This window comes from Juglans regia, chromosome 7 (genome assembly GCF_001411555.2).
Source record: "Juglans regia cultivar Chandler chromosome 7, Walnut 2.0, whole genome shotgun sequence".
Taxonomy (NCBI): Eukaryota; Viridiplantae; Streptophyta; class Magnoliopsida; order Fagales; family Juglandaceae; genus Juglans; species Juglans regia.
In genome coordinates this window covers 9,796,716-9,808,935 of record NC_049907.1, presented here as the reverse complement: position 1 = coordinate 9,808,935, position 12,220 = coordinate 9,796,716, and the positions used below count along the sequence as shown (strand labels likewise).

Genomic DNA, 12,220 nt, shown 5'->3' with positions numbered 1-12,220 from the left:
GGCAGAGATTGGTGGAGACGCACAGGAAGGGGTAGACGCATAGGAAGGGGAAGAAAAAAAAGGAAAAAAAAAAGAGTGGGGATACGTGGCACACAGTGAGTGTGCCACATCAGTGTGTGAGATCCCTCTGTGGGATCCCTTTGTGTATGTAGCACGATAATCTCACGTCTCCGACCACCCTAGCGACCACGAGGAGGGCTGAGGCAGGCGGAGGCAGAGAGGGAAAAAGGGATGAGGGGGAGGCGAGACGCATGGGAGGTGGAAAAAAAGAAAGAAAAAAAAAAGGGAGAAGACGTGGAGGTGCCACATCAGTGTGTGTGAGATCCCTTTATGTCTATAGTATTTTCCTTTATCTTATCAAGAGATTTCATTTTCATAACTATCAATATATTGTACATAAAAAAAAATTATCAAGATATTCATCTTATTTCATCTCCATTAATAAAAAATAATGAAGATATATATAGCTCTCAAAGCTTCTCCATCATTCTCCATCTCTCTTTTTTTTTTTTTCTTTTTTCAATTTCCATTATATTCTAAATTTTTTCACCTAAAAACTCCACTCTCTTTAGGATAAGTTTGATTTGATTTAGTCCAAGTCAATAGAGTTACCAACTTTAAATTTCAGCCAATGAACATTAAAAGTCAGGCATTCCTTTTTCGTTAGGTATCTTCCAGATGTACATGCAAGCCACAATATATACTCACACCATGCACAGCCAAAACAAGTTGGTTTAGATATATAGAGCTGAATCTTGGTATCTTACAAATTATTTCTCAATGAAGGCGTTGCTGTGGGTTTTAGTGATTTTTATTCAAATTGGTGAGAACAAGGCCGGTTGCTTGAAGGAAGAGAGAATTGGTCTGCTACACTTGAAGTCATTTCTTAAATCCATCCCCTACACTAATTCAGACCATCTTCTTCCTTCATGGGTTGACGACTCAAAGAGTACTGAGTGTTGTGACTGGGAGCGGGTCACGTGCAACTCCACCACTAGTCACATCATAGAATTGTCCCTTGAGAATTTAAAGCAAGATCCTTACTATCGTGAACATAAGTACAAGATCAATGTGAGTTTCGGGGATCGGTGGTTGCTAAACGTGTCTATTTTGGAGCCTTTCAAGGAGTTAAGAAGTCTTGATATGTCCTTTAATGCAATTGGTGGCTGGATACCATACGAAGGTATGTTGCAAAGAGACAAGAAGTTTTATAATGTTAGAGCTTAATTTTTTAGGAATAATTTTCAAATATTTTCAGACTATTTCTCTATTATTCACAAATTATTTATTAATATTTTAGTACTACTATTTATAAATTATTTTATTATTATCTATAGATCATCTGAGATATACTTAATATCCAAACGAAGCTTTATAGTCCAAATATATAATAAAATTTAATATATATTAGAGATACACTACACAATCTACAGTACCTCAGGATTAATACTCAACTAATAGTACTATTAAATATTGTTGTCTGAGCATAATGAGTCCTGAAGCTAAAAAGTTTGAAATCAATGTGTATCTATCCTTCAAAGTTGAATAAAAATATTATAGAAAGTTATAATCCCAGCACGATCGAGAACCTTGCATTGCAATGATGAGTCTTTGTATCTCGTTCCTCAATAAATTTTGGATTTCAGCTAAAAATTCTGAACCCCAAGTAGATTTTTGTTTGAACACTAGTTGTATGAAAGGTCTCTAATTACTTTTATATTAGCGGACGTTTAGATATTACGAGCTATATATAAATTTATTTGGCCAACTAATGTTTATAAGCATGTGCTTAACTTTCAGTAGTGATTCTTAACCCAGTACTGATCATCAGATAAATATTCTTCATTTTAAATTTTTATGCCCAGAAAAAAAAATATCTTCATTTTATAATCGGTAAAGTTTTCTTGTTCAACATACTTTGCAGGATTTGAAAAGCTTTCAAGCTTAAGGAATCTGGAAATTCTAAACCTTGGATATAACTTCTTTCATGACAATGGCATTCTACAATCTTTGGGTCATGTGACTTCGCTCAAGACTTTAAATCTTACTTCGAATTTGTTGGAGGGTTACTTTCCAGCTCAAGGTTATTAAGTTATTCTTCGATCCAACATATTTAATCTCCACGACAACATTCACATTTTGATTCTTTTAATTATTATTATTATTATTTTATGTTTCATACTTTCCCACCTAATTTTGCTTTGTCTTTAATTTGGATTAATGTAGAATTAGTTGGGTTGAGAAACTTGAACAAGCTGGATATAAGTGGCAATTCCTACAATGATATCATCCCAAGTCAAGGCGAGTATTTTATTAATTGAAGAAGAAGTTAGAAGTCTTTTAAATGTAGTTTAGAAACATTGTTGTGTTGCATTAACACATTGATAAAATTTATTTTGTCGTGTCTTCCAATAATTTTTTCTTGCAAGGTTTCGAAAGGCTCGTGGTATTGAGAAATTTGGAGACATTGAACCTCAATTATAATGGCTTTGATGACAGCATCATACCATCTCTAAGTGAACTTACGTCACTTACGACATTGAGTCTTGCGTTTAATCATTTGGGAGAACGAGTAATGAGAATCGAAGGTATTAAGTGGATGATGAGTCTTGGTGATTTTGGTATAGAAATTTCTTTTTAGATAGTTATGATTATTAAGTGTTGTCCAATACTTTGAACCTTGCATATGCAGTTCATAGGCTAAGGAACATGAAATTTCTTCTGAATACATTCTTATATAAATGTTTTTTTTTTTCCTATAATTTTGAAATAATACAAGTACAGGTTGGAAAAGCTTGTCAAGATTAGAGAACTTGGAGAAAATAGATCTCAGTCACAATGACCTCAATGACGACCCTTTACAATCTTTGGTTGCTGTCAAGTCCCTTAAGAATTTGAATCTTGCTTGGAATCAAGTAACAGGATCTTTTCTGGTTAAAGGTATGTCGTTTATTAAAACTAGCTACTTTAAGCAATCTCCCATCAAATGCAATCCTCCGGTAATTATCATCTTTGGTAATCTTGAAGGGTTAGATTTATATAAGTAGAAAGACAGTCGATGGCTGCATAGCACTTTGTCCATATATATGGCTTAATGTTACGAGCTCTTGAAACGGAACATGTAATTGGTGTGTCAACTGGAAAAGAAGTCGGATCATGTTTGAGTCTGAGTAGTTTGAGGCTTGCATATGTAGTTCATAAGATCTATAACACTCACTTCATTCTAAATTCATTCTCATATATTTTTTTTTCCATTTTAATATAAAATAAATAATTACAGATTGGAAACTTTTGTCAAGATTGGAGAACTTGGAGATATTAGATCTTAGTCACAATTACCTCAACGATAATACCTTAAAATCATTGGTTCTGGTCAAATCTCTTAAGAATCTGAATCTTGCCGGAAATCAGTTGACTGGAACTTTTCCAACTAAAGGTATGTTCATCTTTCATATTACTTTATAGAATTTCCAATCACAAAGGTCATATTAATTAGAATATAATACAACTAATTAATTCTACTTCTTTCCATCGGTTTAAACTTTTTGGATAAGCAGTGATTTCATAAAAAGAACTGAGATGGCTGGCCTAGCTATTACCCATTTGGCTTAGAGGCTATGGACAGATTCATTATTCTTTGGACTTGTAATTTTGACGTTTTTTACAGTACGTACATGATGTTATTTGACACAAACTTAAGTACTCTTTTGGAAGCAAAAAACTAAATTAAAAAAAAATAAAACAAAAAATTTTTATTTTTAAACTAGAAAGATCAAAACTCTCCACATGCAACCCATGCTTTTGGGAAAGCTTAGACCCTCACTTTTTAAGGACTTGTTTATTTATAGTCCTGTTAATAAGTAATATTAATTATATATATATATGCGTGAATAGTTTGATTCTCAGTTGATTCATAAGCACTAAAAGCATGGATTTTCTTCTAAATACAATCTCATTTAATTATTTTTCCATTTTAAAATGAAATAAAAATGGTACAACTACAGGTTGGGAAAGCTTGTCAAGATTGGAGAACTTGGAGATATTGGATCTTAGTTTAAATCTCATCAGCGATGGTAGCTTACCATCATTGGCTACAATCAAGTCCCTTAAATATCTGAATCTTGCTTCGAATTACCTCATGAAATCCTTTCCAATCAAAGGTATGTACTGGATCTTTCACATTACTTTGTAGACTTTCCAACTATTAGCAATTATTCATTAATATCAGCTTTTAAAAGTTGAAGAAATTGGATTTTTAAGTGCCACGAGCTAGATTCGATGGCTCCCTATCTAGAAATATTAAATGATATAGAGACTATTGAACTTCACTTCGTGAAACACATTACAAAGGTCTTCAACTGTTCTATTTGACTATTAAATTACACTCTCTCTTCGTTTAAGATATTTTAAAGATGCATAAAAATACTTAGGAGTCATCTTATACCATCTACCAACAAAAATACATATATATGTATATATATATATATATATATATATATATATATATATATATATATATATTGGGAACTCCATCTTATACCCTTAGTTAAGCTTTATTATTTTTATTTTTATTTATCATCTAGTAAGGATTTTAGTCGTGTTGCCATACGCATTCTCTGGTTCATTTTTTGTATTGATAGCTACGTGAGATATATCTGTTAAACAAATAAACCATGATCATATATTTATTGCTCCCTGTAGTTTGAAATGTGATCAAATAGGCGGCCTATCCTTACAGTACTCGAGAGTGTGGGAGATCCCCTTAACATCCTCAGATTGAGTATATAATTAATGGCCTGTGGTAAATCCGAGAATAGAATGATAGAAAAGTTCAGTTTTAAAAGTTCAGTTCTAAAGTTCAAACCACATGAGTCACTATCTCAGTCATGTTTAACCCATTATAATTTGTTAAATTTTTTAATGTTATGCAGTGCTAGCAAATCTGAGCAACTTGGAGGTTCTTATCTTGCAATCTAATCAACTTGGAGGAAAACTACCAATCCAAGGTAAAAAATCTCCATTATCTCCATCTCATGAATTAATATTTGATTGTTTCTCGTCTCCAAAACATTTTGACCCACCGTTTTAATGGATATAAATACATATATATATATATATATATAAAGATGAAATTATCTTTTATTAGTTGAAATACATGGTTTTAATATTAAGGATGGAAAATGCTAAATGTATTAAAGAAAAACTTACAATAAACTTACTTTTTCACACGTCAGTTATTTATATGCTGAAAATCATGAAATTTGAAATTTAAAATTTAAATTTTAAAAGAAAACTAACAAAATGAGTCTTGTAAGTAAAACTATGAGTCTTTGTACATATTTCTATTAAAATTACTTGTACCTCAATTCAAACCATTGACCAAGTTACCCTGATTGAAGATTTAGCAAAAAGTAACAAAATTAATGTGGTAGTTTGTGGGGAAAGATATAATCCAACCATATTTATGATATTGGCATGTAAATCATGATCGTGATGATCTTGACACAATTTCTCTTGTAGATTTGGTCAATTGTAGCCGGTTGGAGATTTTAGATGTCAGCAAAAACTTGTTCACAGGAAGTATTTCTCCATCTATCGGGGAACTAATTTCACTCAAGGTTCTATCCTTATCTTCCAATGAACTCAATGGCGCTTTACCTACTCGAGGTAATGATCAACATCTATCAAATCAAGCATTTACATTTCGTAAGCATTACCCTAATGATGTGTGAGTGATTAGGAATATTAAAAAGACAAAAGAGAATGGTTAATTTTGAATTATTTCCCTCATTAGCAATTTCATAAAAAATACTGTGCAATTCAGTTTTTGATTTTGCATAGACATTATTGATGCTGCTCCCTTCGACAGAATTGTGCGCACTCAAGAAGCTTGAAGAGTTAGATCTATCTCATAATCAATTTGAGGGGACTCTTCCTCTATGCATGAACAATATGACGTCTCTCAAATTATTAGATATTTCTGAGAATCAATTGAATGGAAATGTTTCTTCATATGTGATAGCCAGCCCAAAATCTCTCGAGTACATTGATTTTAGTTACAATCAGTTTCAGGGTCGATTCTCGATCAAGTTATTTGCCAATCACTCTAAACTTGAGGTTATTCGATTCATCAACCGAAACAATAAACTTGAGATAGAAACTGAGAATTCCTTGGGTTGGGCACCTTTGTTTCAGTTAAAGGTTCTGGAACTGTCTAACTGTAGTTTGAACAAGCTCTCCGGCAATGTTCCTGGATTTCTCCTTGACCAACATGAATTGGAAGTTGTCGATCTATCCCGAAATAAGTTGAAAGGAAGCATCCCAAATTGGTTGGTGGAAAACAATACAAGATTACAAATTCTAGATCTTCAAGATAACTCTTTTGTGGGTCACTTACATTGGCAATTGTATCACCATATGCAAATTTCCTGGATGGATGTCTCAAAAAATCATTTGAATGGAAAACTTCAAGAAGACATTGGAAGGATTTTTCCGAATGCAAGGTATCTAAATCTTTTCCACAATAATCTTGAAGGTAGTCTTCCTTCATCAATTAATGGCATGATTTATTTGGAGGTATTGGATTTTTCCTTCAATAATTTCTCAGGCGAGGTCCCAAAAGAATTTGTCACCAGCTGCACATCATTGCAAATTATGAACCTTGGTTATAACAACCTTCATGGTGAAATCTTCTTAGAGCAATTCAAGTCACCATTCTTCGAGTTTCTGCAATTGAATGACAATCAATTCACTAGTATTGCATCGATACTTAATACATCTTCCCTATTGTACATAGATATCAGCCATAATGATATTTCAGGTACAATCCCCCGATGGTTGGGAAACATGACAAATTTGTGGACTCTTGTCATGGCTACTAACTTTTTTTACGACCAGATTCCGTGCGAACTAAGTGCGCGCAGCACTATAGACTTTTCTCATAACTTAGTTTCGGGATCGTTGCCTTCTTGCTTGAATCTACCAAGTCTTGAGCACCTATATTTCCAAGGGAACAAACTCACAGGACCAATACCAAAAGCTCTTTTCAATTCCTCATCTCTTTTGACATTGGACATTAGAGATAACAAATTTTCCGGCAGTATCCCTGATGAGATTGGAGAACTTTACAACTTAAAAGTACTTTTGCTAGGTGGTAATCATTTCAGTGGTATAATTTCGGATCAATTATGTTGGTTAAGGATGATAAGCATTATAGATCTTTCCAAGAATGCATTTTCTGGGACAATACCAAGATGCTTTAGCAACATATATTTTGGGAAGGTAACTACTGTTAATTGTTCCTTTTTTCCAAGAAAGATTGATTTGGTCTGGTTAGGGCAAGGAGCTTACTCATATAAAAGGGTCCTACAGAAGCATGTTGAACATTATGACTACAGAGAATATGTCGATGCAGAAGTTAAGGTTGAGTTTGTAACAAAATATAGGTCCCTCTCTTATGAGGGTTCTGTCCTTGCGTACATGTCTGGATTGGATTTGTCATGCAACAAGCTGACTGGTGGCATTCCCCAAGAACTGGGAAAAATATCTTCAATGCATGCAATAAACTTATCTTACAATCAATTGACGGGTTCCATTCCAAAAACATTCTCAAATTTGTCTCTCTTGGAAAGCTTAGATCTCTCTCACAATAGTTTGAGCGGAGAGATTCCTTCATTATTGATTGGTCTAACCTTTCTTGAGGTATTCAATGTCGCTTATAACAACTTATCAGGTAAAGTTCCAGACTTAAAAGCACAGTTCGGGACATTTGAGAAAAGTAGCTATGAAGGAAATGTATTTCTTTGTGGGCCACCATTACAAAAAAGTTGTGCCATAGTAGATATGCCAACTCCAACACAGTCTTCCATTGTAAGTGGCAATAAATGGTATGAAGCAAATCCTGTGATCTTCCTTACAAGTTTCTCGGTAACTTGCATCATTTTCTTTTTTAGTGTTATTTGTATTCTTTATATTAATCCTTATTGGCTACAAAGGTGCTCCAATTTGATTAAAGATTTTATATACTTTTGTAATTGTGTATAGTTTTTGAGACCCTAAAAAGGTTGTCAAACTATCTACTTCATTAGAAAAATTCGGTTTCCATGGAAATATTTGATGATAGTGATAAAAGCTAGTTATGTATATATTTGGTTATGAAAACTTACTAAGTGTGCTCAACTATGAAACATTTTTTACTTGTAATTTTATTATATATGATGATTGATATTGTTTTTCGTAATTGGAAATAATTTCTTTATAACTAATCTTGTGAAACGACCTGGGGAATCGATATAGCGACTGAAACTACGTAAGTGGACTGAAGAGAATCTAGGTTGACCTAAGTGAGCAAAGAACTCTGAACCTCTTGATTGAGGATTTGTCCATTTGGCCATTTAAGGAAGAAGAATATTTTGAAAACTATGAAAACTCTGAAGTCCCAAAACTTTTTGGTGAACTAATATGCTACAATATACATGCAGCCTAGTTGTGGTAAGTACTTCATCAAGATTAGTACAATAATGTTATATGACATCCTATTGACAATAAGTAATCAATCACTATGAACTACAACAAATGCAAGTCTAAAGTGAAAACCGCTCCCTAAGTTTCAATAAGAAATGTAATAGTTTCTATAATGCCACATCAATCGCCCTGACTTATGAGAACTGCATGTAAATACTAATATGCTCAAACCACTCATGCTAGTTAAGTGCCCCTTCCTTGTAGCACCCGTTCCTCGGTAAAGGACCTAGCAAGGATCTGTGGTGCTAATTGCCTGATGTTGTTACCAATCTTGGATTCAATCAGCCATCTTTATGATTAGGTATTTTTGGTTGGGTTGACATGTGCATTTTGAAGTTGGAATTGTTTGAGACTGAAAATCAGCTTTTTGGTTTAGAAATAGGTTAGCTACTATGAGGTAAATCGATGAGTTCTTTGCAGTTTGGCCTTGGATTTATCTGTATCCATGTCCATTCATTTGGTTAAGTGGAATGATTTTTCGATTTATACTCTTGTTCTCATTTAGTGATTTTTGTCTCATTGCCTCGGCAACAAAGGGTTGGGTTCATTGTTTTCTAAATCTTCTCCTTTCCCCTTTCATTGGTCTACATTTCATCCCTAAAGAGGGCTTCCTTTCTCAAGAGACTACGGTAGTCTCCTCCAGAGTCTCCATTGCAAAAATTTGTTGTTGGTTTCTTTTGCAATACAAGACTGAAAGATTTCAAGTTGCTTTAAGCCATGTGAGCTTATTCTCATAAAATCATAGCCCCAATCAACATCATCGAGAACAAAGTGAGAGAGAGAATGTTTGGAAACATTGCGTGTGATCCAAGGTATTGAATTCCATTCCCGTTGAGATTCGGGAAATAATATTTCGAAATCTATATGTTTCAATGTACCATTTCGGGATAGTCGTTATATAGATAAATTATATATATATAATTATAGATATATAACAAAAATTATATTCTAAAATAATATCAATACAATTTTTAAAAATATACATGCATAAAAAACTAAATAATACATTTTAATACAAGTCTTATAAATACTTGTAAGGCAAAAACTCTGAATTAATTCAATATGTCACCTGCGTGTGTACAACAATATATATCTATATATATAATTATAAATGCACGTCTGACACTCAAAAGAATATAGCTTGGCATCTCCACATCTAATTGAAGATCAATCTCTTCTCTTCATGAATATCGTGGGCATTTTTCAACGCCAAGAATTATCAACCCAGCGGCTCCCTTTGTCATCATTTGCTTTCTCATTCTTGGGTTTCTTTCTTTATGAGCTACTGGTTCTCCAATTTCAAGTGACCTCTTTTATTTTCCTACAATTTTCTTTATTTGCATATTCATTGTTTGTCTAGTTAAAACATAGACCAGAATGAAATATTTTACGGATCTAATTTCCCGTTGCGTTTTTTTGAAAGAATTAATTCTTGTAATTAAAGCCAATTGGGTTGTTGAGCTTGATGAAAATTAAAAGCTTTAGAGTACTGGATTTTCTTCTCTCCTTTTAGTTTCCCCCATTTTTTCGGCGACCAAACTAAACATTGTTTTTTTGTTTGGTTGTTTTATTGAGTTATTTTTGTCTGCTGGCAACACATGAGACAAAGGGGACAGAGCTTCGACAAAGGTGGACGAGGTGGATTGTGGAGGTGGACGTTGACGTTGACGTGTGGCGGAGGAACATGGGACAGAGCTGCAAGCTTGCGGCGGTGTTGATTGTGGTGGGCATCAATCGTCGAAGTGTGGAGAAAATGGGATCAGAGTTATGATTAGGGATTTGAGACTTTGAGTTTTAATTTGGTCAGGCAAGTGGGGAGAAAAGTCGACCGGTGGTTTCAAGTGATTTACAAAAGTACCATTCGGTTACTTTTCAGACCGAAATTACCATTCTGGCCGAAATACCAGAATCTGGCTGGAGTGGTCCTAAACCAACTGGAATGGTCAGAATTTGACTCGGGATGGAACTGTAGCCTACATTGTATCACTTATTGTTCCGGCATGAAGCGGAACTAATTTTAAAACCTTGGTGTGATCGCCTTGTCGAGGAAAACAAAACTTGGTTTAAGAATCATCCCATGTTCTTATTGAAGTGAAATGCATTGCGTCTTCAAATTCAATGATGTGAATCCCATCTCCCCTGGTTTCTCCCTCTCTCTACACTCTTTCACTTCCGCAGGCCCTTCTCTTTTATACTTTCATCTATCTTTCTTTCAGTCACACATAGACATACAGTGAAAGAGCTTCGCACTATGGATCTCCCGGAGTGCTTGCCACTAAGGAGTGACCACTTTTGGTCTCCATAGTGCTCATCTAGGCTAGCACCTTTTGCTTTCCCAACAGGGTGCGAGCATATTCACGGTCTCGACTACGAGCTTTCTTTGCTCGCCTCAAGGGCGACCAATTTCAATGAGGTGAAGAGCACTTTTGCTCCCGCAAAGCTAGCCTAGATAGCAAGCCCTTTGGCCCGCCTCAGGTACGAGCTATTGTCACGCACTCGATGTTGTCACGCTCTTTTGCTCTTCTAACAGGCTGTTGTTACGCACTTGGGGTTGAGCACTTGACTCCCACTGTGTTCTTTTGTTGTTTTTCTTCAAACATCTTTTAAATTATTTAAAATATTTTAAAAAAATTTTAAAAATTTATTAAAAGAATATTTTTTTAACTATTAAATAAATAAAAAATGTCAAAAGGAGGAACACTCAGGACTACCTCTGGGCCAAGCATTTTAGGTATCATTACTCTTTCCTAAAATCATAGAGCGGTGCTACTATGTCGCCTGGGCAATGCTTTGTTTGCTGCCTAGTGTAATTTGCAATTTTGCTTCTTTTTTGCATTTTATTTCAAATATTTTTTAAGCTTATTTAAATATTTGTAAAAAATAAAAAAATACCAATACACTAATAGTCATTTCCTTAACCATTAAGTAAAAAATTAAAAAATAAATAAATAAATATATGAGCAGTCAAAATAAGGGGCAAAATGAGGAGACATACTAGCATTCCTCAAAACCATATCCCACATTTCTCAAACTTTTCTGACATTTGCTTCACTAACGAAAACAGTGTATTTTCCCGTCACGCAATTGAATAACTCAAACCAAGCAAGCACAAGGAAGAGAATTACCTAAGCATTTATAGGCGTAAGTCGACTCAAGTGGCCTAAGTTGGTCAAGACGGAAATCTAATGGAGGCAATCTGTTGAGAGAGAGGGAAATCTGAGGGTCACCTAGATAACTTGTAGTGGGTAAATAAAAAAATGACAAAAAGGAAAATATGTACAGTTTGAGATGAAATCTTGCCAATATGATGATTACGACAGGGCAGGACATCCGTAGAGATTCCAACAATAGCACTCATAGGAATCGCTACGACGTGGCAGCGTTACTATATAAAACATTTTACAAATTTGGAAACAGAGAAATCAAGAGGAGGGAGAAGGAGCATGTTAGACAGGGCACATGAGAAAAAAAACACTTACTATAGTTCAACTACAAGTCCAGCAAGAGGATTTCACGGAAACCAAAACCTCGAACAAAGGTGGTGTTGCACATCTATTCAGTTGAAGGAAAAATAAATAAAAACTAATGAGGCACACAGAGGGGCTAAGGAGAGGAAACAGAGAATGTGAGAGTGAGTGAGAAGGAGCCTTATTATCATTCACCAACCGCTTCACTGTAGAGGCTTGACGGCGACACA

General features: G+C 34.5%; 1 protein-coding gene across 1 annotated transcript; it reads left to right on the top strand.

Annotated features, from left to right (window-relative positions):
* The first annotated feature begins 780 nt into the window (after positions 1–780).
* Positions 781–10,972, top strand: LOC108996434 (receptor-like protein 14). Its single transcript, XM_018972330.1, has 11 exons — positions 781–1,183; positions 1,925–2,083; positions 2,227–2,301; positions 2,785–2,940; positions 3,281–3,436; positions 4,005–4,160; positions 4,932–5,006; positions 5,521–5,667; positions 5,870–7,926; positions 10,331–10,465; positions 10,829–10,972. Exons 1-11 carry the CDS (start codon positions 781–783, stop codon positions 10,970–10,972), a joined length of 3,663 nt encoding a protein of 1,220 aa, XP_018827875.1.
* Positions 10,973–12,220: the final 1,248 nt, after the last annotated feature.

Bases quoted from the DNA above. Each gene is read 5' to 3' on its own strand.
- LOC108996434 (XM_018972330.1), top strand. From the start codon at position 781: ATGAAGGCGTTGCTGTGGGTTTTAGTGATTTTTATTCAAATTGGTGAG. The intron at 4,161-4,931 runs GTATGTACTGGA...AATGTTATGCAG, and splicing joins GAAATCCTTTCCAATCAAAG to TGCTAGCAAATCTGAGCAAC. The intron at 10,466-10,828 runs GTCAGAATTTGA...TGGTCTCCATAG, and splicing joins GTCCTAAACCAACTGGAATG to TGCTCATCTAGGCTAGCACC.